Source organism: Coptis chinensis, chromosome 4 (assembly GCF_015680905.1).
Source record: "Coptis chinensis isolate HL-2020 chromosome 4, ASM1568090v1, whole genome shotgun sequence".
NCBI classification, from domain to species: domain Eukaryota; kingdom Viridiplantae; phylum Streptophyta; class Magnoliopsida; order Ranunculales; family Ranunculaceae; genus Coptis; species Coptis chinensis.
This window is the reverse complement of record NC_141459.1, coordinates 52477704-52504443: the sequence shown is the minus strand read 5'-3', so window position 1 is coordinate 52504443 and position 26740 is coordinate 52477704. Positions and strand designations below refer to the sequence as shown.

Here is a 26740-nt window from a genome sequence, read left to right as displayed (position 1 = left end):
GATTATGAATATTGAAGTTTCATGCAATGAGAAACCAAGATCCGCCTTCATATATATATATATATATATATATTACGTGGCTTTTAGATGATTAAACATGACAAAAACATTAGGTTTGCATTGAAATACATGACGCCATCTCAAAGTGTAAAAAATATAACCTCACAGGGGGGGGGGGGGAGGGGTTAGCTAAGCAATATTTATCTAGAAATGGCCACAAACGTTAAGTCAAATGCAATAAACCACATTACATACACCGAACTTAGGGATGTCTATTCTGCCCGAAACCCGCCCAAAACCCGAAAAAAAACCCTGCACCGAACCCTGCCCGAGCCCGACAAAACCCGAACCCGAACCCAGACCGAAATACATAGGGTCGGGTTTGGTCACACTATCTAAATCCGGACCGACCCGAACCCGACCCGATAATTTGGCCCTAAACCCGTTAAAAGGGTTAAAAAGCCCGAAACCATATCCAGACCGAACCCGAACCCAAAACCCAGTTATATAGGGTAAAAATGCCCGACCAAAACCCGAACCCGAACCAGACCATAATTCCCAACAACTATATTTTCATTTATTATCTATTTATCTTCAACAAACTTTTAATCTTTTGCTCATTACTATTTACTTTTGGTCTTCAAGACAAATTACCTTTGACCGTACCCTTACCACTCTTCTCTCTCTTCCCTCCAACAACTCCCCAAGAACAAGACAACCCAATCACACGTTCATGATGAAGAGATTGGTGGGTTTGATGGTCTTCTTAAGTTTGCATTCACTCGAAAAATTTGCGGCACCTCCTCAAATATCTCTTTCTAAATGTGGTCACCAAGGTCGAAAGAAATCAACGTGTCGGATTCACACCACCACAAGAAACCGAAACTCCCAAAAGCCATCAATCTTATTGTCAAATCAACAGTCGATTCACACCACCACAAGAAGTCGAAACTCCCAAAAACCATCAATCTTATTGAGTTATTGTCTTGGAATTGCTTTGCTTTGCTTTGGTCTACTTTTCTCTTCTTTTGCTTTTCAAAAAAATGCAATCCTCGTGTGTTTTGAATCTTTGATGATTGGGTGGCTTTTACGATGTTAAAGTTAAAACGGATCAAAATCCAATAAAAGAAGATGGCTTTTGATTAATTAGATGAAAAAGGTTTTTCTTGAGAACTTGAGATCTAATAACTGAAAATGACATTCCTGATGAAGAGATTTAATATTCTTTTATTTCATATATTTCGGGTTTTACCATACCCGAAACCCGAACCCGAACCCGACGGGTACCCGAAATATAGGGTTAGGGTAGGGTTTGGGCACATGTATCCAACAAATACCTGAACCCGAACCCGACCCGCAAAGAATAGGGCCGGGCCCGGGTAACCCGATACCCGTTCAAAACCCGGAAAATCGGGTTCGGGCCGGGTCGGGTACCCGTTTGGACATCCCTAACCGAACTGGTGTTGCTATCTTCACCATTACCATATTCAAATTATTCATCCCTTTTCAAGCTATATAAGCATAAAAAATCCATCAATTTTATTCTCCCTCTATACACATGCATGACAACACACGGACAATCCATTATTCTATTTCCTTAGATAATATGACAATTTTCAACATGCTTAAATTTGATCAAATTGTATTGCTAATATGATTCAATTGATATGTTAAAATATAGGCAATAATGAAACCAATAAATGTATAAATCCTAATATAATCATATATTTGAACGAAAAACAACTAGTGGGGGTGGGGGTTAGCTAAACAATATTTATCTAGAAATGGCCACAAATGTTAAGTCAAATGCAATAAACCACATTACATACACCGAACTGGTGTTGCTATCTTCACCATTACCATATTCAGATTATTCATCCCTTTTCAAGCTATACAAGCATAAACAACCCATCAATTTTATTCTCCCTCTATATACACATGCATGACAACACATGGACAATCCATTATTCTATTTCCTTAGATCATATGACAATTTTCAACATGCTTAAATTTGATCAAATTGTATTGCTAATATGATTTAATTGATATGTTAAAATATAGGCAATAATGAAACCAATAAATGTATAAATCCTAATATAATCATATATTTGAACGAAAAACCACTAGTTGTAACGATAAACCTATGTATCTCGCACAACTACATAATAATTATTATTAGGCTAAAGAGATCCTCAATTTCCCTTGGTTGGGGATGATTATGAATATTGAAGTTTTATGCAATGAGAAACCAAGATCCGCCTTCATGAGTCTCCAAACTTTTATTGATTATTGATTAAGGGATTAATAGGTGAATCTTTCTACACCTTATATAAGAACAAAGGATAATGCCAGTTAATTGATGACTTAGTCTATTTCCTCGTTAACTCAATTTCAGATTTTTACAAGAGAATAATTAGTGGAAAGTAAAGAGTTAATTGAATGAGATAAACTCTAAATGAAAAGCATCTCAAAACAAATCATATTAGACGAATATAACATCTCAAAACAAATCATTCATTTCAAAATTTCGATATAACCTCCTTAGTATTTTTAGCGTTTTCAAGAATGGGAAACCTGTCATAATGTACTTTCATCTAAATCCAACCATTTTCCAATCAACCCAACAAAGAAGCCATAATAGTTTACAAAGAAGATAACAATGTTCACCAAGAAGACGTTATTACATATAGAAACTACACGAAAGGTTATACATAGGTTACAATCTGTTCCAATCTTAATATACACGATGCAAAGAACATAGTATATGTTGAATCACATAGTAAAGCACGATCCAAATAGATACATTTTATTTCTTCTCCATTTAAATCATATACAAACACAATCCTCGCACATTTAACTAATTAACATTAACATGTGAGGTAAAAGTTATGTATTAAGCGACTTCAGCGTTTCTATATCATCTCATTAAAGGTAGTAGTCCTGGAATTCACAATTTAATAAAGAGAGATTAGTACGTTAAAGATGTAGAAAATGTCCATGCTCCACAAAATCCAAGTCATTAAAAGAATTTTAAAGACATTCATACTAATATTACACGAATATATGCAAATGCTAATTTAAATGTAAAAGTGTTATGTAGCAAATATATGGAGGCACATTCTTAAAACTAACACTAATAAAATTCAAGTTCATGCAATAACTATAACAGAAATAAAAGACCAAACTAGTTATTTCACTAGCAACAAACTCAACCATACCAAGTACTAACATGTAATTTTGATCTCAGCAGGCAGTGTAATCTTGCCGTGGCTTAAACAGTGAAACACCACAAATGGTCGGGGATGGTAACAAAGAAAAACTTAAGAACTAAAATTCAAAACTCACGGCCAGCGTATATTTTAGGTTGTACAAGTATATAAGATGTGTCACTGCTTTAATGCTAAGCATTGTCCATGTTCATGCAAATTGTCTCCCCCCCCGTAACCCAACCTAAACTTCACCACAAATAGTTTCAAACCTCCCATCATATCAAATTCTCAACCAACACAACCAACGACATCATAACATATGGTTTAATCTCAAAATACCTATAAGGGGATACCTTAATTGGTTCAAATTTGTAAATAAGGCTTTCATCCTCCCCAGTTCAGCTACACTCTCCTTTACTTGTATTTATATGGTATTTGGCTCTAACAATAAATTAGATTTTGTTTTCAGAAATAAAATAGCTCAGACAACATTTAGGTGAGAATTATTGAGATTAATATGGTGAAATGGACATATTGACAATTTCGAGAAACACACTCATAAGTCATAATTCTCAAATATTGATGACGCAATAATAACCCACAATCATCCATACATAACTTTTAACTGGTTTTCCAATCTGAACAACTCAATTCTCTATTTTCCATGAAACTACATTATAAGTGAATTCTCTTATGTAACCAAAATCCTCAAAATAAAAAAGAACCAAAACTAATTAATAAGCACTCCAAACCAACTCCGAGTATAGTAATAGAAATAAGAACACTACATATGTGCTAGGTTTTATGTTTTTAACCAATCAAAATTCTTAAGTCAAACAATTCACCACCAAAGTAATCCAATTAATACCCCCACCCCACTAGTATACCAAATACCCAATACCACCAATGGCTTTCAAAATTTTGTAGTGTTGTATTGTCATTGCATGTGTAACAGAGGCGGATATAGAGGGAAAAAAATTGGGGGGGGGGGGGAACCCCAACTTTCCCACGAAAAAAATGAGTCTCCTCGAGAAAAAAAATTGGAAAAAAGAAGAAATACCAATAACAAATAGTCGAATTATATACATACATGTCAGAGAAAAAGATTGTCGTGGTTTCTATATGTTAACATGATAGCTAAACTAGTCAAATTCCACAAAAACCTGGCGTGAATACATCCTAGCAGAAAATGCTTACTTGTGCAAACACATATGGTAAAGCAGAATACATCCCAGCAGCTCTTTCTCTGTAAAAGACAGTCTGTTACATAGCCACAACTGGTTGCACGGTTGAAGCATTTTGAGTCCCAATGAACAGAACTGTTGTAAAGATGGAACCCATTGCACTGAACTTGCTTCCTGAACCTGCACGTTTCCCAAGAAGAATAGACATATACACATGTTGTGGTGAAGGACTTGAAAGTTTTTAAGTTAGAGATTAAATAACGTTTGAGAACCTTGCTTCCACAATATTGACCCAAACATTAAGGCAACAACAATTGTGAAGAATATTTGTACTGCAGTATATGCTGGATCACGCCAGTAGGACAAGTGTTGTTTCCACAAGCAAGCCGTGCACTGGGTAAGTATGGGTTGGGAGTATTGAGTGCTAAAGTAGAGATCCTTGGAACTTGGAGGAGGGACACTAAGTTCCTTTATCAAGAGCTTGTTTCTCCTGAAAAGATATTTTATAGACAGGTTAGAACCAGAAGAATTGATGTTAATCTCAAGAAGAAACTTTACTCTACTCAGTGAAAGAGATCTGAACCCTTATATATTTCAGCAAATCTAATTCCGAGATTCTCTTCCTGGGATTCAGTAGTCACCTCCAACATCCATGTCGTTGGGTTATATTTTTCTCGCATCTTTGGGACTCCTTTTATACCCTTGAAATAGCAATATCTAGTTTTCAGTACAGATTTGTGAGAGGAAAAAGTCACATGATCAGATTTGGGTTAGGACTCACTTCAAAGTACTTAATTAGATGGCAAGAATTGTGTCCCAGTGGGCCAACATATATTTCTTCTCCTCCCGCTTCATTAGGAAGAGCTGGAATTATGCATATAAGACTAAAATATCAGCCAAGTTACAGTGGAAAAAGGACAAGAAAATGAGTTTAGCTCAACTCTTGAGAATCTCATACCTCGTCAAACGCCTCAAATATGTCAATGATAGGCTGGTGAATGGTACACACCACAGTTTTCCCTGTATCCACTGTGTTCCTCATTGTTCTCATCACTATAGCAGTTGCTCTCGCATCAAGTCCAGAGGTTGGTTCGTCCATGAAAGTAATAGAGGGATTGGCGACTAGCTGAACTGCAATGGTAAGTCACTTACTCTGCTCAATTGAGAGCCCACTGACTCCACGAGTTGAGAGCCTACTAGTGTTCCCCTCAGTGAGTTTAGCTCCACGAGTTCTATGACTTCTTTAATAAACATCTAGAACATTAGATTAAGACCAAATAACCAAAAGAGCACAAGAAAGAGAGTAAACTGTCCAATGAACCTTTCTAGCAGCTGAGTCGACTTCAGTGGGTAGCCGAAGCCATGCAGAATAGAGTAGAGATTCGTAGACTGTAAAAAAAAAGGATAGTGAAAAAATATTGAAAAAGTATGATACTACTATCAAAGGCATTATAGACACAACTTAGACCTGGCTATAAAGTACCACTAATGAATGAATGAAATGCATACCAATAATCTGATGCTCTTGTTATAAGAATCATACGGTATTTTAGCCGACCCTTTTGCATTATGTAACAGTAGTGCACAATGGCTTCTTCAGAAGTATGGGATGTGGTTTTGGATGGCTCATGATATCCATGGGTATTGTAAAATGAGTCATGTTTGGATTGACACCACCAGTTCCAGTTCCACTATCAACTGAGATAACCTACGTATATTAGTAATATCATTAAAAAAATAGACGCGGTCCGCAAACGCATTTGTACTTAAAGATTGCGATGTTATCTTTTTTAAATGTGTAACACTTTTAAACTTTGGTACATCATCTCAATTAACTACCCCATAAGCAAGCCTGGATCTCACAAGGTTTTGTGAGCACCACGGAAGATAAAGCATCAGTATATACTAGAAGACTTTGTTTTTTATGTAGAGGCTCTGCTCATACTGATGCCACTCTATGAGACGAAGTTTTGTACCAACACTCTTGCCACAATTTGTCCAAGATGTGGGAAGCTCAAACATAAAGTTCGATGGTGGAACAAAATGTGGAACCAGCACATCCATCATAAATTTACTGCTACAAGAAGGAAATCCAAACTCAGCGACAACATGAAAACCTAGTTGCTAAAGGCGGAGATGTCACATTAGCATTGAGCTTAGATGGCCTTGTTGCCAGCAATATATGGAGCCTCTAGTGGGAGTGCAAATTTGCTAGTGAAATGAGAGAATGACTAATGAATTGGTGAAGGATCATGCAATATTTATGAGGCTATATACCTAGAACTAAACGACGAAGTCTATTCACTGAACAACTATGAGAAGAAGATGTCTTTTATTAAAATGTGGTGCTATGGCAGCGTAAGGATTCAGTTATTCAAAATTAAGAATTAATCTTCAACTGAGCTTTTTGTAGTTAAGGGGCATTCCTCCAACTTTCTTAAACACCGAGTTGTGTCACGGCTTGAGTAATATTTGGAGAGCTAGTAGACCATCTAGGCTCAAAAAATTGTTATTGGTTGCCTCTAGGGCAGGGAACGGGCCGGATATGGCTATATCTGAATCCGTATCCGAATCGAATCCGAATCGAATCCGAATCCAAATGTTTCAAAAAAATTCTATCCGAATTCGAACCCGAATCTGAAGCGGATAACTGATTGGATAATACTAAAATTATCTGAACCCCGTATACGTATCCAACCCGAATACAAAATCAAATATGAAAATAGACCCAAACCCGACCCAAATTCATCAGGTTCGGGTTCGAATTCAGGTCTACCTGACCTGATTCCCTGCCCTAGTTGCCTCCAACCCAACCACAATTTAAGGTAAACTTAGATGGTGTATCAAGGAGAATCTTTGAATTGTTGGTTATTGTATATATGAGTTAGAGTCTTAGGGCATCACCAATGGGGCCTGGATACGGGCCTCTATCTCCAGATTTAACGGACTTTAGCAAAAAACTGTTTCCAACGCAGCCCCTAAATGGACCTCCAATTTAACCATCCTGGATATTTGTCTTCATTTCTACAGATGTTTATAAAGAACCGAAGCCCAAAACTTTGCACATGACTTCACTTAAGTCAAAGACGCGACTTCACTTTTGATTTTTCAGTCTTCTTTCACATGTTATAAAGGAGCAGTCATCTTCTCCGTTGGAACACCCATGATATAGAGTTTTAGGTCCTCCTTATTGACCTCCAAAACGCTGACGTGGCCCTCCAAAATGCTGACGTGGTTTTGGGTTTTAAAGGCCTGCATTGGTGATGCCCTTAGAGATTAGGGGTGTGCATAAAACCATATAAACCGTCCAAACAGACCGAAGCGAAACGAACCACGTGAGTTGGGTCGGTTATCGTAGGGTGACAGTTTGGTTCGGTTTAATAAAATACAAAACCAACAGGGTTGGTTTGGTTAGTGGTTTTTAGAATAAGAAATTATATATAACCGGACCGAACCATATTATTACCAATATTACTAAAGTAGATTTTTTTTACTTATAACCTACTCTATTATTCATCAATAATTTTCGGTTCGGTTACAATTTTTTCTTTTTTGATTGGTAAGCTTGTTTTTAAATGAGATCAGTAACTCTTTGATGTTGGCGGGGTTCGGTTACAGTTAAGGTCGGTTAACCGACAAAATAATGGTTTGGATTGGTTTTTGGCTATGCAGAAATAGGACGGTTTGGTTTTGGGTCGGTTAACCCCAGGGTGACGGTTTGGTTTGGTTTTCGTAACACCTAAACTGATAAGGTCGGTTCGGATATCGGTTTCACCCCAAAAATGAACTGAACCGACCCATGCACATTCATATTGGAGATTACATTAAACCTTCCCTATCCTCACGTACTCTAGCAACTAGACAATCACTATATCAGTTTATGACGTATCTAGTTATTCTTTTATAAAGGTTGAGATAGAAGACCTAACATGAGTTATTCTTTGCCCAAATTCTTACCACAATCCTTCTCATCTACGAAAAAAAAAAAATTCTGAGCTCTCCCACAAGAGAACACATGTCAGTATAGATTGTATATTGTAAAGTGACGAACTTAAGTAAAATTTTAACAAGTAGTTAATATCAAATTTTGGAAAACTTTCTTAAATAGGACAGGTTGTCTTCTTTCCCCAACAAAAACTCGCACGCCTAACTTTTCAACAAAGAAAGTGAACTAAAACCATTTAAGGAATAGACATAGTATTTTATCGTTGAGCCGAGATCTATTTAAGGCATAAAACAAATGACACTATAACGAGCAAATGCTATAGCTAACGAAAAAAAGTAAACACACTTTCTACAGCTCAATATTAGCATGATTGCCAACTGCGACAACCTTTCATCCTCTCAAGTTTAGTGATGTAGAACATTAGTCGAGTCTGTCAGTGTCATAGGCGTGCGCCTATGTTCCCTCTACATGTTATGGGCGTGAGCCCCTTAGTTGAGTCCAAGCCCATGGTTCGAGTCCATTAGTTAGTTGGACACATGTCGTGTTCCTATTGGTTTATGCTTTCTAGGTTTACTTTAAATAACAGGCTTGATCCGACCATGAATTTTTCCTTTGTAGCAGCTTTCCTAGTTTAAAATTAGTAACCCACAACATGCTCTTGCACACAGATTATGAAAACAATAACCAGAAGATGCACCAATTTTTTGGTACCAATAACTCTACTTGAAAGCTTGTAACTTCACCAACATATGTGACTTTCTTTAAGGAAATCCAAATCTGCAATCGTGCTTTTTTGAAAAACAAATTACTTCGTTCGTCAAAGTGAGTCACAAAATTTTCCCAAAACGGATCTTCGTACTTATCAAAAAGAGACTCATTTTCATACTTATCAAAAATTGGTGGAGTGCCCAATAGGGGGGCTTTAACACCTGCCGGCAGCTGAACGGCGCCATCATTGAGGGGTACACCCTCACGTTCCTCATTGAGAGGAGGTTCCCCATTGGTGTTATCTTTCATGCCAACTATGTTCTCTCCGTTGTTTTCTAGATCTGTAGGCGCAAAATGGTTCAGAAGAGGGATTGAACTATCAACCTGAGATGCATCATCAGTACTAACCATTAAACCATTATTCTGTGGTGGTGGAGGTGGTTGTTGCACCTCTTTTTGGACTGGAAACTTTGCTTCCATCAGGTTCTGGAATATCTGTGTCATGTTCTTCATGCTTTCTTCTAAACAAGACATGCGAATATCCATAGATGGAGGATGATCTCAAGTTGCTTTGTTATTCACCATAATAACACAAAAAAAATTTGACTTTTAAAGAAAAAAATTCGCCGTGAACAGTAACCTGGGTAAACAGTGACGCGGTGAATAGTGCCCGATAAATAGTGTTTCGTGAACAGTGTCTTCGGTGAACAATACCGTGAATAGTAACCCTTAAAATTAATCTGCTCCGATACCAAATAATGTAGATCTTACTGGTAGAAGCTTCAATTTAATTGAATCTACACTTTAATTGAAACAATTAAAAGCCGACCTAAAAATCACTCTTTTATTGAATCTCTCAATCACAAATCACACATAAACACAACTATCAAAACCTAACTAACTACAAAGCACAGTATTTAAAGTATACCTAGAAAGCATAAACCAATAGGAACACGACATGTGTCCAACTAACTAATGAACTCGAACCATGGGCTTGGACTCAACTAAGGGGCTCACACCCATAACATGTAGAGGGAACATAGGCGCATGCCTATGACACTGACAGACTCGACTAATGTTCTACATCATTTAGCATCCCCAACACTTAACTTGAATCCAAATACAATTCATCAAGACTTCTTTCTCAACCCAACTACAATCCATCAAGACTAAACAAATAAATATGGTAGGGAAATATAAACAATCAAACACCAAACAAGATTATGTAAATAAAATCCTAAAGAGAACTTCACCATGCTATGTATAACATTGAATGCCTCAAACAACATTCTTACGCATTTACCAACTTGTGAGAGTTCAATCCTTAAATGCATTAAAAAATAAGTTGGAAATAATCATAATGTTCCCCAAGTAACCGGTCAATTGGTACAGGTTCAATTATCTCATTACTGATACTAACATTAAAATTGCCAAAGAGGGTGTTGTTACATCTTTGGGAATATGGAATATATCCCTCCTATGGGACTAGGTGGAGATTGTCGACATTAGGCTATTGTCAAGAATGAGAGGTTCTTCAAGTCCTTAATTACCTTTTGTTCCCATCTTTCGGAAAATTATTAAGTAGCCCTATCACACGTTTTTAAGTAGCTGCATTAATTTTTAAATCTGTAAAGTGTGATAAGCTTGTTGAAATCACGTAGCTACATTTAAAGCTCCACAATTGATCCTATTTTCCTTTTTCTTGAGGTGTGTATTCCAGGAAAAGATCCTCATTAATAGATAACATTTGCAGAAGAAGAAGCTAATTACCATCATTTGTCATGTATGCTTACCTGATAGGGAGTCGGTCTTACTCTCACCCATTTTGATTATTCTGGGAAGGTGTGATGTTTAAGCAGCTCCCTATCGGTGAAGGGTCTATTATCATCCGTTATTACCTCAAGGTTGTAAACATTGCGACTGTGCATGTTCTTTAGTTGGAAGGAAATAGGTGGCACTTTGAAAAGATTAAGCCTTCTCTTTGGCGGAGACGATTACATGAATTAAGGAGCAGGTTTTCCATAAAGTGGTGATCTAGGAGGGGGCAACACTCATAGATTCTTCTTCAAAACGGGACTCTTTGATGGGAACTTGTGGGGTGGACTGTTTATGTTAACCCTTACCTTTCAATTGTGTTTTGTTGTCTTCCTTTTGTTTCCTCTCTTCCTGTATCTGGTTATCCGACAACTCTCTTTCTAATAAGATGTCTAAAATCCATGCATCCACTTTTAAAAAAATTCTATTTATTGCTCAGGGAAACAAATTTCTTATTAAAAATCAAGAAAACATAATGTGACAGAGTGAGTCACACTATGAACCCATGTACAAGATGATTACATCAACTCGGGATAATTTCCACACATCACTATAAGATCATCAAATCTAAGTCCATTTCCGGTGAGTTTATGTGAAATCCATGAGATGCATCCATATTTCTTAAACAATATTTTGTTACCGGTAAAGTCAAGAATTACATTAATAGCGACAAACAAAGGTATGTAGGATAAGTTATCCTAAAAAGACAAGAAACAAAGAGAAAAATTAGAATATATGCATACATGTACATGTGTTCAATATTTGAGTTATAGTAAATGTAGGGTTGGATCATTCATATACATTTTGACAAGTATATAAACATTTATATCTTCATTTCTTGTAGTGCAGGTGTGTGTGACTATATATAATATATCTATTAGAAAGAAAGAAAGAAAACCACCTAGCGCCTAGCGCTTTTTAGAAGATTGCCTTCTATCTAAGAAAGATCTCACTTTCTTATAAACCTATTGAAGGTCCATATAAGTGAGAAATGTATTATCCCAAATACTGTAAGTAACGCCTTGTGATGTCATTGACCATAACATCATGTGTTAATGCAGTATAATCTTCCAGTAGGTAGCAATAATAGCCTATTACCTACTAATAAAGCAAAACTGCAAGACATAACTAACTGAAGAGAACTTGCCTTTTCCACAGAAGAAACAAGGACATGTATCAACTGCAATGTGCATGCAAATATAAAAACACATGTCATCGAGGTTCAGACTAACCTTTTGTAACACGAAGTATCATGTCATTCAAATAAACAGTTATTGAGCCTCTTCCAAATAGCATACTTTCAGGTGCATTAATAAAGTTATGTATATGGCAAGCAGTGTCTTCAGATAACTGCTTAAAGCAACATAAAAACATTTGTAAGCTCAACTGGGTTTGAGAAAGAATAAAAGGAAATTAAAAGGAAAAACGACATCTTTTTATAATGGATCTCCAGTTTCAAGGTTTTATAACTTTTTAAGAAGAAAGGAGGTTTTAAATATGGAGCTAGCTTAACTAAAACTGCACTTTGAGACACCAACTTCATTTAAAAAAAAGCTAGCTCCATACCTACAATTTCAAGGTTTCTCACTAAGAAAACAGAAGTATTAAATTAACATTTTTAATATACCTACTCAGAAGTATCAATTAATGTATGTCCACTGAGAAACCTCAAAACTCCTGTTTTCTTATTCATTGCATTAACTCCAACTTCCCTATTAGCTCAGTAGAATGTGTCACAATTGTAACAGTAAGTTTTAAATTAGGCAGCCATTACCTTCTCCCCGTAAAATGTGGCATTGCAATGAACAAGGTTAAGATGATACAGCCAGGACGGATATACCCCTCCAGCTCAACTGGCATGCTGGATAACCACTGGAATATCTGTAAATTCAACCATATCATTTATAAATCAAGTTAAATATGTTGAATGAAAGAAACACTCGTCTTAATGTGAATACTAAACTGCAACTAAAATTCTTTAGAAATACTTGGTGCCGCAGTCGTCTGGGGAACTCAGCAGGATTCCAATCATAGAGTTTGAAAGATATGCGACCTGTTGGACACTACAAACAAAGCATGAATCATTATTTTTCAAAGTAGTCTGAAATCGCAGCGCAAATCTAAATCTAGCCAGTACCATAGTCAACAAGGGTAGCACAAGAGTAGTAAAAATAACACCGTGTAGAAACACAAAAAATAGCTAGGACATCATGCAATGTCAACCTACAATCTCATGCTACATTAACATCAATTAAAATCAATACACATGATCTTCTGTTTAAATGTTGTCAAAGAATCATATTTCATAAATATGAAGGTATATAATTAAGTACCATTTTTTACCGCTAGCCATTACTAGGCCAATTAACTGCCTAAGATTCACAAACCTGTTGAATCTTGTTTGTTCCACCCCTGATTCCCTGAATCCTGCTTTCTCCATGACCCAATCACCTCAGAGCGTGAATACTGAAACCCAAAGAAACATAACAGGGGAAAAAAAAAAGGGATTCAACTCTAGTTCTTTTTAGTTTCCATGGTGTAAAGTTCAACTCAAATAATAACAGAAATAACCAAAAAAGTAAAATATAGTCCAAGTTACCATTTTCTCATCAAAACAACCAATCAAATAACATAATCAATCAACAACCCAGTAACAGAATGTATGATCAAAGACAAAAACTAGCAAAAACTCCCTAGAAAAAATAATCATTTGTTCAAGAGTACCATTGATGGGTGTGCGAAAACAGAGTCGAAAATCCCAGTTACAGAGTTATTCTTTGAAGGAGAATAAGAACCACCCTTTAGTCCAAAAACCTCATTAGATATTGAAGAACCAGTTTGAAGGTGAAGAAGAAGAAGAAGAAACAATTTGGAGTAGTTTTTTTGATTCGTTCAGGTGCAGTTTTAGAAATTGGAACCCATTTTTCGTTTACATTGTCGACAAAATTATGATGCTATATTTTAAAATCTTTTTCTTCCGGCTCTATACCCTCGTATTCTTCCGGTTCTACCCTCCCATTGTGCGCACCAAAACTTTCAGTACATCTCGCGCACCATAGATTTAGCCTTCAATATGTTGTGTCTGGTTTCAAATTGGCCTAAAATATTTTGGATATGAAACTTCATGGCAAGTCCAATAGGTGGCCCGAATCAAACAATGGAACTGCAACCGAACTGTTAAGTTGGTTCGGTTTTATATCGGGTTCTACTTAATAATGGTTAGGTTTTGGTTTTGAAAATTGGAAAACCGATAAGATAGTTTGGTTTGCGGTTTCTACAGGAACCGGACCATGAACGCCCCCAACCAGCAAGGCAGCAACCTAGGCTCCTTCAAAGTAAAGTTCCAAGATTCTCACTTTCTCTAGTCCTCCAAGCACGTGCTATATCTCTATGGTCATTGAGGGGGAAATAGTCACTGTATACGGAATTTTAGAAGCTGAATTTTGACCATGGATATACGAGTGTGAAAAGTTGAGCTTAAGCCTGGATAAATTTTTGACAAAGAGGCCAAGAAAGTCCGCCAGGTAAAGTAGGTCAACTGATGGAAACTTTGAGCAACGATTTAGTAAAAATAATAGTAATGTAAATATTGGTTTTTGATAATGGACTTATGGGAAGTATGATCTATGCATGGCGAGCAAATGGTGGCCCGTAAAGAAATGATGAACCGCGAAGGCTGGATGGATGATATTACATGCTGGAAGCCAAGTATAGAAGGAGACAGTAAAAAGAGTAGTGGATGTTCAAGTGCGTGAGAGCAATGGAGATCCAGTTCGTGATCGTGGTTGCCTTCAAGGGGTTACAAATCATAGCATGCCTAGACGGAATAGTGTATTGTAGCTGTGGCATTTAAAGGCAACATATTTTTTCACCAGGGAACTATATTATACAGACGTTTAGTAAAGACCACCCTAGTCGGGATTTCATCTCTGACCAATTGGTCCAGTTCATCACAATCCACTATGTTACTATGTCTACGATAGCTGTGAGAGAACTACACTTAAACAAGATAACCAAGAGAAGTTTAAAGACACGAGAACCCCCATTGCAGAAAACTTATTCATGCAGAAATGATCAGCGTATGAAGTAGGGATCCATTATTGTGCGTCCAAAAAAGAAGGTAAATCATACAATCGGTATTTGTTTTTCCAAGTTTTTTTCTAATACATCTCATCATCTTGACTTTGCAAGTAAGTGGGTAGGAGAAGATGAACGATCACCAAAAACTTGGACAGAAGGCTAGAAAGTGTGAGAAGAAATCTTAGAAAGTTCAAACAAGGAAGACTTGCATGAGTATTCAACACCAAACCTATTCTTCTGAGCTCTCTCTCACACAGTAAGTACCTCCTAATCGCAAGTATAAATGCTAAGCTAGTCAACAACTTTCACACACACCCCATTATTATAATCTAGCCCCTTCTTTCTTCCTTCCACACGACCACACACTCACACCCATACCCCATAATAGGTTTGAAATACACACATTTTTGGTTCTTCGAATAGTTGGCACGTAGACCTTATTACCTGTGGTTATTTTCAAAATTTGCAGTTCCATCACCAGACGAGATTCATCGAAATAACATTTTTTTCCCTGGACTTTCAGCCTTTTACTACACATAGTTGTTTCTCGGCAATAGCCATGTATCTTGTATTCTTCAAAACATACCTGTCATAGCAGTAAAGTAACCAATTAGTGATCCAAAACCTTAAATACTCTGACTGTATCTCTTCTCGAACAGAAATTTCAGAAAAGAAAATGGCTGTATCCTCTAGAGCACTCTCAGTTGTCTACATTTTATCTTCTCTTTTTGCCCTTTCCACTTGTCAAAACTGCTCAAACTTCACTTTTTCAAAAAACCGAGTCTTCAATTCTTGCATTGATCTTCCTTACCTGGATGCTCATCTCCACTGGAACTATATTTCATCTACTGGACGAATCGAACTCGCTTATAGAGCAAGCCAAACTCCCACTGGATGGATCGCTTGGGCCATAAATCTGACTGGGTATGGCATGCCTGGATCCCAAGCACTCGTTGCGTTTCAGAATTCAAATGGAAGTTTAATAGCATATCCTACTCAGATAAGAAGTTACAGCCCTTCACTGCGACCACATGCTCTCAGTTTTCCTGTACCATATATTGCAGCAGAATATGCAAATAACGAGATGATTATCTTTGCTGTGATAGGACCATTAGCTAATGACACAACTGTTAATCATCTCTGGCAAACAGGAAGCTCTGTTTCAAATGACATCCCTCAGATCCATCAGACAACAGGTCCTCATGTTCAGTCAATGGGGACTCTGGATTTTCTGTCAGGGAAGGGACTGAAGCTGGGCGAAAATGTCTAAGGTTTTATTTGTCTCCTAAGACCTGTATTACAATGTATAAGTTATGTTCCACTAGTACATGTTCCACTTACGAAATACTGAAATACTAGTTGTACCTCCAGACCATCTTTTCCCAAGGTAAAGTAATCAATTGTCCAGACCAGCTAAAAGGTTTGTCTTAGCGTTGAACTAGCGCTATGAAAAAATATATGAAGAAACTAGTTGAGAAGCTCTCTGTGCTTTAAACAATCTTCTGAAACAGCATTAAGGTTTGTCTTAAAACAAAAAAATATAATTGGGTCCTCTATTACATGTCCAAGCATCTAGTTCAAAAATCATTGAACCTACAGACTACAGCACTTTAGGGGAGCTGAAGGTACTGTAAATATGCTGATCATACAGAGGTTTCTAAACTATGTATGTGTAGTTCACCAATCAAATTTCTTAGCTTTATGCATTCATTGCTGTTTGCGAGCAGCTCCAGTGTCACCTATGAAATAAGAAAACAATAAACAGTACTAGTAAGTTATGCTACTGCATACAAGATACCAAGTGTACAACTTGGTGAACCACAAAGACTATCGCCAAACATCAGACAACATTCTTTTTGGTGAAAAGGATAAAATTCAGGTCCAGACAAATATCTAAACTCCTGATAATATTATCAATTGATCAATTAAAAATCACCTTAGAGATCTCTTATGGTTTAACAGAATCTAGTTGTTGTAGACACCTTCCCCATGCCGAAAACTAACATATTCCAATCAGTATGCCAAACAAACTAATGAGGAGCTAATTGCCTATTACTAGTGTGTGTGCTCGGTTCGACATGTTTAAGTTGTCGTGCGCACGTGTTAGTTAAACTTAATATTCCTAAATAGTATAATTATATTTCATAAAGGAAATCATCAACCGTAGGAAAGACACTGAAACACAAAGGTACATATTGAAGATCTTAATTTGTAAACAACCAGAAACCCATGGAATAAGTCGAAAAACGACCGAAATTGTGGTCAACTACAGTTTGTAGTTCAAGCTAGTGTTCCTCTTGATTGAACCCAAAAATAATCTCGTATTTCATATTCACTCAAATATATAGTGGCCTAAATGGAAAAAGAAATTCACCATGCAAAAGTTTTTAAGTGTACTAAAAGAAATAAAAGGACATACATTTGGGTTGTGACAAGATGTTCCTGTTGCAAGCAACATTTTAGAGGACAGATAACTACATCATTGATATAGTGATATAGGCTCCAGAAATCACTAACTCCCATAGTTTTCTGAGAGAACATACATAGATATATTGACTAAAAGTGTGCTATTTATACACTTTATCAATTTCATTACATTTTTAAGATACTGAATATAGGTTCTTTAGAACAACCTCATCTCATTTCCAACAGTTTCAATTCGATGCAATCTGATGAAGGATTAATGACCTTAAGTGGTAGTAAACAGAAATTTTAAGATGTAATAGTGGGAAAAGGTTTAAAAAAAAAAAAAGCCCAGTACCTAGGTTCATTATCTATTTAAGCAATCCACCTAAAGAGTTGGACTGGTGCCACGTGTAAACTAATATTATGCGGCACTCATTTTTCAACTTACACAGAAAAACTAAGATCATTGGAAATTGATGATACTTAACCTATGTGGTTGAGAAATGTCTCAAAATCCTACAATTGAAAAAACAACGTAAAGAAATGGACATGGGGTCGGACTGTCTTCCACATTTCCAATGGCACAGATGTAACAAAATGGCTGTGAAGACTATATCCAATGGTTCGGCTTTTATAGAATTAGTCATTAGTGGTTGATGTTGGTTTTTTTGGTAAGTATTCTTTATTGAGAGGGTGTGCAAAGCACAAGAAGTACAGCTGGTGAGTGAGATCACTAGAACATGAAACAAGGTAAAACAAATACAGTTATACAGTAAGAAACTAAACTCCCTCACTCAATGAACCTACCAGCAAGCATCACACGCCATTAATCACATAGGACAATCTAATGCAAGATCTCTAACTGATAGTTACCACTTTGAAAACCAGTAGACATCCAGTACAAAAGCAACCCTTTCATTTCTAAGTTCTAACACTGTGTTTTGAGCAGGGAGTGGCTTGCAGCTTGCTCCTAAAGGATGTGGTTGTTTCTCGTCTTCCACAGCATCAATATCGTCGTGTATGGCAATAGCCTCCATAGTTTGATTACAAATCCCGCCCCTCTCCTTCTTCGTCAATTTGATAAGAAAAGCTCAACCGAGGCAGCTTGTGCAAGCAATGGAAATGCCAATACCATTGGCTGTAACAGGTGTGCCCAGACCTCCAAAGCAAAGGAGCAATGCAAGAAAAGATGGATAATGTTCTCCTCAAATAGATAACACATGGAACAAGTTGGAGAGACAACAGTACTCCTGTGTATCAGCTGTTCAGCCTTCGAAGTCTAGGATTTTCCAAATCAGATGGTTAGGAAGGAAATGGACGTTGAGCCTGAGTTTTGTGCAGGGAGTGATAGAGCTTCATAGAAAGTGCTTACTAAGAACACCCCGTTCTTTGTCCAAGCACCAGAAACACCTATTATCTTCGTCAGTTAGCGTCATATTGTCGAGTAACATTGCTAAGTTAGCATATTGTTGCACCTCCCAATCGTTATTACATCTCTGTAGGAACAAGTTCCATGCCAAGTGACCATTATCACAATGTGCAAACTCCTGAACAAGTACCCCAGTATTAGTAGAGGCCTGAAATATTAGAGGTAATTGTTCAGCCAAAGGCTTTTTACCGACACAAGTGTCCAGGCAAAAGAGAAATTTGTTGCCGTTTCTCACACTAAACTTAACACCTTTTCTGAAATTAGGCATGACATTTGGAATGCTTTTCCACAGACTGCAGCCATATGATCGAGTGGGAAGGTTGGTCCACCAAATGTGTTGCTCCACACCACATTTAGCTACAATCACTTCACGCCACAATGAGTCATCTTCTGTTAGATATCTACATACCACCAGCCTTGAAGAGCTTGGTTCATGGTTTATATAACCTTCGAATCCTGAGGCCACCTTCCACTTTAGAGGAACAAACTTTTTCCCAGTAAACAAGATGGTATTTCCTGTGATCTTCAGTAGACCCCAAATGAAATCTCGAATCAATCGCTCAATAGCTTCAGTCACACCCACGGGAATAATGAGCAAAGACATGAAGTAAATAGGTATACTTGATAAAACACTACTTGCGAGGATCAACCTTGCTCCTTTTGAAAGTAGCTTCATTCTTCAATCTCCTAGTCTTCTCTGAACAGTTTCCATGACTGATTTGCTTTTGGAAGTGGGCCCAAAGGGGAGTCCTAAATATCGGCAAGGTAGTTAACCAATTGCATACCTCGTAGTTTGTGCTAAAGACTCCATATTATCCACTTTGCCTACAGCAAATAGAGATGTCTTACACATTTACTGTTAGGCCAGACACAGCTTCAAAAATGAGTAGTATGGCTTTAATAACCAACACTTGGGACACTGAAGCTTTGAGCAGGTATAGGGTGTCGTCAGCGAACTAAAGCACGACCACTTCAATACCATTAGGCACTGGTTTAAAGCCTATAATATAACCCAAATCCAATGCTTTCACAATCAATTTGCTAAGAGCTTCCATGACAATATTAAAGAGAAAAGGGGGTATGGGTGACCTTGGCGCAAACCCCTCTCTACGAAAATATCTTGTCAGCGATCCATCCACATGTACAGAAAAAGATGCTGCACATATGCACAAATGAATCCAAGTTCTGTATCTCTCGCTGAACTCATACGTTTTAACAGGTACTCCGAAATGCCCAATTAACATAATTATATGCTTTCCAAATATCCACCTTACAGAGTATACCATTTTCCTTATTCTTCAGCTGAGAATCTATACATTCAATAGCGATCATTGGTCCATCCAATATCTGTCTTCCCCCTACAAATGGACTCTGTTGCACATAGATGATAGAAGGAGCACAAACCGAATTCTTGCAGCAAGAACTTTTGAAATTACTTTGTATAAGCCCCCACCAAGTTTATTGGCCTGAAGTCCTTTAGAGAAAAATCCCGGCCTTCTTAGGAATTAGTGTAATGAAAGTAGAGTTGTTCCTTCTATCCAAGGAAGTGTGGTCTTGAAATTCACGCACTACCGCCATATAAATCTCTCTGAAAAAAATGCCAACATCGCTTGAAAACGCACATCTGAAATCCATCAGGGCCGGAGGCTCTATCTCCCTCCAACTCATTAATAGTTGACACCACTTCATCTTAAGTAATATTTGCATCCAAATCCAAGGCTTGTTCCTCTGAGATCATGCTAAAATCCATACCATCCAGTTCAGGTCTAACCCGGGGATCTTATGAGTAAAGAGTCATAGTACTCTATTATATGGCATCTGATACGGTCTCTGTACCTAACCTCCGTACCAGCGATGAGGAGACTACTGATGCTATTGATTTTACTCCTAGCAATAGTAGTCCTATGGAAAAAAAAAAAAAAAAAAAAAAACTAGCATTGTTTTCCCCTTCCGAGAAGAATTTCATCCTTGATATCTGGAGCTAATAACTCTCTTCTCCTCATGAGCTAATAAGCCTCATGCAATTTGTTGAACATCTCGATAAATTCAAATTCCAAGCAATCAAAATACCCCCTGATAATTTGATCGCTGGAACATTAGAAATGCTTCCTCAGATGCCACAATGAATCCGCTAACAAAATACTTGGTTGTTTGGCCATTCTTGTCTCCTGTAGGAATGTGCTCCCTCATTAGAAGGCGCACATTATTGCGTGTTTCTTCAATACAAAGACCCCTAACATACATGGTACCAGTTTAATTGACATGATCAACTTCCATCTCCCTTAATTGGAACCCCCCACCCCCCACCACCCCCCCGGTATGTGCTGTAGCTTCCACACCCACTTGACCAGATTCTTTGAGATTTTATTTTATTAAATCCCCTAAAGAAAATTCAAGACCAGTGCTACCCAATTGAGACGAGATTCCAATTTTTTGCAGTAGGGACAACCAAAAATTTGACCCAATCACTAAGGTAATTGATAATATGACAATTGCATAATCTGCCAGCTAAAGCACCCATATCAATCGAGAGAATTAGCGTGTTGTTCCCTCCTTCAAACTGAAACACCTCCCCTTGATTTCCATTATCCATTGGAGAATACCCCTGGAATCCAATTATGTGCGACGGCCCCCCTTCTTTAGATGCTGGAGTAAGCGGAGTAGAAGAAGAGAGTGCTGAGTCCCTATTCTGATTTCGTGGTGACATGGGTGAAAAGAGACTCACAGGTGAGATAGAAAGTTGTTCTTCTTCTACGGTTCTATCACAAGTCGTGGAGTTGGGTCAGATATACCCCTGCTTGAGCTGGGATTCCCTTTTCTGCACTTCCTCTTGCCTTTGGCTATAGGATGGCAATCACATGGTGTAAATAGATGTTGTTTTAGGATAAGTGGTGTGGGAGACTGTGTTGTACTTTTCAGATTTTGAAATTCAAGATGCTATGAAATTTGCTCCACGAGATGTTTCCGATAAGATTGACATTTTAAATATCTCAACAAGATCATTCAAATGAGACATGCCATACATACCAAACTTTGACCCAAAAAAAAACATAGTACCCCTTCGGCGTGCAGGAGGCATGCCAAAATGTGCAACGGCATCTCGTTCGTGAACGCGCCCTAAAGTCAGGAGTGGCTCTTGCCATGGGTCACACTACATAACTATCAGTACAGCAGATTTACAAAACTCCACACAAAATTTAGCCTGAGGTGTCACCTATTACCACGCCTCATTGTAAAATATACGTAAGGAAAGTATGATTAATTACTATGGACTAGCCTCGACTTTTATGCAATTAAATGTTGTGTTAAGCTAACTAACTGGGACCCATCAAAAAATGCTTTTATCTGTCAGAAACTAAACATAGGCCCCTATGTAACAAAGTAATCAACAGAAAACATTCTCGGAAACTCTGAAACACTATGCAACTCCTAGGAAAAGTTAGAGAGGTTCCATCAAACAAGGCTTTATAAAAAAAAATTGAGAAAAATTACCTCCTTGAAAGCTTTGCTATAAGAAGATTCTTCAAAGCCCTACATTTGACCAAAAATACATTTAAAAAATTGTCAAAACTATAAGCAAATGCAGATGCATAGATAAACGGAGAAAAACATTTGATATATAGGTGAGTAAAGAATGTATTCAATCCTCATTCAGAAGCCTCATATTAGAACACCATTAAAATGCAGGTCACTTTAAGATAATGTGTGTCTGCGTATGCATGTCATAAGAAGGAGCAATCAGGATATCATTTAAAACTCATCTGAACATCTAATAACATGCATCATGCATGCATCTTCAGACCCAACCATATTATAAACATATAAATAACAGGATTAAGCTTACCAATTTTCTGAACAGAGTCAGAGATTTTGTGTTTGATTCGCCAATTTTAGCACGGAATGATTGGATCCCAAGCTTTTGAATTGCAAAAGTCATCATCATTAAGGTTGCTTCCTTTCCAAGTCCTTTCCCCCGGCTATGCAAAAGAAGATCAGGAAATTACAATTTTTAGCAAGAAAATGAAACTTTTAAAGTTCTTCCTACAAAAATGAAGAACATATAAATGGTGAGGAGCAGGGCGCAACAGTAATTCAAATGACTTCTTTGTTTAGAGAAAGAACATCGTGCCCTTTAAAAAACATATTTCAACAATTGAGTGAAGAGACTTTTCCAATAGCCAAATAATCAAATGTTACTGAATCGAGTCACCTGTCTTGGTTACTGTTTACAGCACAAACATTATGCCCTTGGAAAACAAACTTCAACAATTGCAAATATTTCCAATACCCAAAATAGATTAACTCCTACACACATTAGCCAAATAGTCAAATGTTACAGCATCAGGTCACCTTTCGTGCTCAGCTATCATAATCTCGATCTCTGCCATTTGTGAATCATACGAATCATTCATATAGATGTTCACATCACCCGCCATAACTGAACAGAAGAATGAGTTTATGAAATCACTTCTTTTTATGGATGAAAACAAATGATGCAGAGGTGCCTCAGGAAACGAGTAAAACTTAATTAAACCCAGATATCATCATAAAAAGTATGAAATATAAATATGATGCCATGGATGTTTAGTGCAAATATGAAGACAAAACTGAAATTTAAATACATGTCACCCACAATAAATCGGCTTTGTATCTAAAGCATCTGCTGGTGACAGAGAATGTGGCAGCTGTTCAAGAAATGCAGGTCAACTGCTCCAGACTGAAATCCTTGAAATTTTCAAATGTACTACCACATTTATTTATCTTTTTGTCCCTAAAAAACTAAAAGTTAATAAACTAATATACTCAAGCAAAACTACGTCAACACCTAGAATTAGCCAGCAGCTAACAGGACCAAGCTTTGAGCATCCAAGACCCCCAAACACCCAGGACACAATCTCTACCCTGTACAAGAACAACCAGAATACATACAAAAACAAGCTAAATAAGAAAAGTAGAGAGAGTAAGGAAGAAAAACTGGCAGAAATCAACTGATTTCCAGCTGGCCAACACCACCTTCACCCATCGAACCACTAGCCAACCTCCTCCTATACATGCTACCAAACTCAGACCATCTCCATCGAGTATCGGCATCCCCTTCCCTCTCCACTTCTTCAATCTCCTCTGGCGCACACATAGTGTAGCCATGTTTGGCCGGAAGGCAATTAAAAAAGATTTTAACCAGTAAAAAAGACATGGAGTGAAGTTATTAACAAAATGGTCGCTGAAACCAAAGACTACAGGTGTGTTTGATATGTGGGAATTATTAACACACTCATTTTAGGCTGAAATCCTATGTGTTAGTTGATTTTAGTACTGTTCCCATTCAAGACCTCTAATTTCACCCAAATTCTTCCACTTCCTCCTACTTATAAAAGCTTTGCCACAAAATTACATTTAATCAGTTGTGAAAAGTTCCAACAAAATCAAGAGTTTGATCCAAAAATACCTACTAAAAAGAAAGTTTTCCATGGTAAAAGTTCTTATAAATCAAACACACCTATACAGCTATATACAGGCCAGACTTACTACAAAGAAGGATTCCATCCACACCACACAAAATTGGATGGAGTAGGTATCTCTATACATTTATCTACAAAAGCTCCTATTCAACACAAGTGGTCCAAGCCAAGCCCAGAAAGACTCTAGCTATTACTGATGGCTCAGTACAGGCGCATAAAAGAGGGTATGGGGGACTACTCAGAAATGCAGAACTTGATGTTAGCTTTGCATTCACAGGCTCAAATAAGTCCAAATGTATTCTCTTGCAAGAACTATTGCCTATTGGCCAATGAAGCAGGAATGAAAGAGTGCATATACGTAAATCCTAAGCTTATTATATGTTGAATATGACTCCCTAAAAGCTGTACAAACTATTCCGGGTAGAGAGAACCACCGAATTTTTCTAGCCAATCACTCGAAAAACTTGTCCAACAAGTCATTCCTAAAATACATTTCCAATTTCCTTCATACATAATAAAGGTCTTTAAAAAATGAAAATAATTACCTTCAATGTAAGGTTCACCATGTACAAACTCTCCAACTATTAATTGCTTGTCCAATATAATAAAAGTATACTCTGCAGTAAAACAATAATAATATTAGTAGTAACAATAAAATAATACTAGAAGAGAGAGAGAGAGTAATTTATTTTTACTTACTGTTGGGGTCCTGGGTCCAAGAGTGATGCATTTGGTACTCTTGGTCGAGTGTTAGTGGTTCAGACGCAGTGGCTTGGAGTAAATCCGGGTCTTGCATCCAGTCGTGGTATTTAGGCACGTGTTGTTTCATGTATGGGACTAGTATTACTTTCTCTCCTTCTATACTTAAACTCACTCCTCGCATCTTCTTTTTCTTTTCTCAAGGGAAAGAGGAATGAAGAACGGCAGATATTTCACGCAAAACAAGGAAGGAGGCTGTTAATGGGCTGGGCTTTGGCCGAATCGCTACTGGATCATGGTCCGAAAATTGAAACACTACCTTACCCTTGTTAGTGACTTTATCGTGAGAGTGTGGCTTCCTCATATGGTTCTGAAGGACATTAAGTCTAATCCAAGCTAGGCCCACTACTGAAGACAAAGTTGATTTGGGCCCCAAGCTCTGATGGCAACTTTTCAGTAAAATCTGCCTATTATGACCTGATTGTTCAGATCGAAAGACAATGACAAGCTCAACTAGTGGCTGAGCCAAAGGGACCCGGTACACCCTCAAATTTCATACACATCGACATACTATTCTAACATACTATCTTGATATATCCAACCAACCATTAGATCTTGCCAGATCTAACGTTCAGATATGTTTTTAAAAAACCAACCAAATAAAAGAAAAAGGACGGACAAAAATGACATTTTCGTTTTTGTCACAAATGAAAAACCATTTTCTTTATTCTTCATTGCCCAAAAATTTCTATAGTAAAAAAAGAAAAAGAAAAACGTTGTGCCCTTTTTCCACTTTGTTTATGTCGAAGTAAAAAATCCTCCATTCCAATGGAGAAGAAGTTATTGGCATAACAGAATGATACTTAGTTATAGTCTATGTTTATACAGTACAGGTTGTTGAGAGAGGCTCTATGCGCGGTGGAAAACGAGGGAGAAATTGATATGGAATCGCCTTGTACCTCTCGTCAATCAAAAACTGAGACGACTACATCCCCGTTACTTTTAGAGGGACAGCGCCTTTGCTTCTATTTTATGGAGAATCCCATGTAAAAGATGATTTTAGTTAACATCAATTGTAAGAGTTAATTTTTTGTTACGGATTTATTATGACCTTCTTTATGCATTTGGGGATTTATACTTTTGATTATGATTGAACTTGTTACCCATTGATAAACACAAAAAGTGTAATTAATTATCTATGCATAAATACAAACAATTAATCAAACAACAAGTGTTTAAATCAAATTCCTACTCTCAAATATTAATTTTTTGATTGGCAAGCTTGTTTAAATGAGATTAGTAACTCTTTGATGCTGGCGAGGTTCGATCCCTAGACCTCTGCTATCATTATCCAAAGGTTTTACCAACTTTGCTAGTCGGCACTTGCTTACTCTCAAATATAATTATGCAATATAGTAGAGTACGAATTTCGTTCCACACTGAAGCAATAAGACGAATATGAATTCAACAAGATAGAACACAAGGAAATAATAGTGAGAGTAATAAAATGTTGAGAATAAATTAACTACGATTATGATATTGATTAAAACTTAAACTAATTTACCTAAGCAATAAAATATGTGATTTAATGAAGGAGAAGATATAGAGTGAATGAATAATCCACCTAATGAGTTAACTCATGCAAATCCTAATTACTTCATTCATTGTAAAACTCTATTCTAATGTCTTCCCAACAAAGTTCTAACAAAATATTTGAACTTTCTTGATCCCTAGCAATAACCTACATCTATATAGTTATTACTACTAAGCATGAAGGAGAATTACAATTAAACATCTATGTTCTG

General features: G+C 37.2%; 1 protein-coding gene and 1 pseudogene across 32 annotated transcripts; one reads left to right on the top strand and one right to left on the bottom strand.

Annotated features, from left to right (window-relative positions):
- Nucleotides 1-2660: 2660 nt before the first annotated feature.
- Nucleotides 2661-25162, bottom strand: LOC147503918 (Acyl-CoA N-acyltransferases (NAT) superfamily protein). Of its 32 annotated transcripts, none has more exons than XM_086557060.1 (17): nucleotides 24936-25162; nucleotides 24782-24853; nucleotides 23128-23215; nucleotides 22622-22754; nucleotides 22270-22308; nucleotides 13587-16681; nucleotides 13250-13328; nucleotides 12826-12925; nucleotides 12637-12743; nucleotides 12095-12212; nucleotides 5903-6091; nucleotides 5352-5782; nucleotides 5175-5257; nucleotides 4977-5094; nucleotides 4666-4883; nucleotides 4407-4573; nucleotides 2661-2940 (listed from the first exon to the last, which is right to left on the bottom strand). In XM_086557060.1, the coding sequence occupies exons 1-6, from the start codon at nucleotides 25117-25119 to the stop codon at nucleotides 16586-16588; spliced, it is 612 nt and encodes a 203-aa protein (XP_086413186.1). In that variant the 5' UTR covers nucleotides 25120-25162; the 3' UTR covers nucleotides 2661-2940; nucleotides 4407-4573; nucleotides 4666-4883; nucleotides 4977-5094; nucleotides 5175-5257; nucleotides 5352-5782; nucleotides 5903-6091; nucleotides 12095-12212; nucleotides 12637-12743; nucleotides 12826-12925; nucleotides 13250-13328; nucleotides 13587-16585. The 32 variants fall into 32 exon arrangements, with proteins under 32 accessions (XP_086413186.1, XP_086413192.1, XP_086413204.1 ...); XM_086557066.1 differs by lacking the exon at nucleotides 5903-6091 and having other exon boundaries at nucleotides 5352-5634; nucleotides 5715-5782; XM_086557078.1 differs by lacking the exon at nucleotides 5903-6091 and having other exon boundaries at nucleotides 5035-5094; nucleotides 5352-5634; nucleotides 5715-5782.
- On the top strand, nucleotides 15619-16212 carry LOC147503919 (cytochrome b561 and DOMON domain-containing protein At5g47530 pseudogene; annotated as a pseudogene).
- Nucleotides 25163-26740: the final 1578 nt, after the last annotated feature.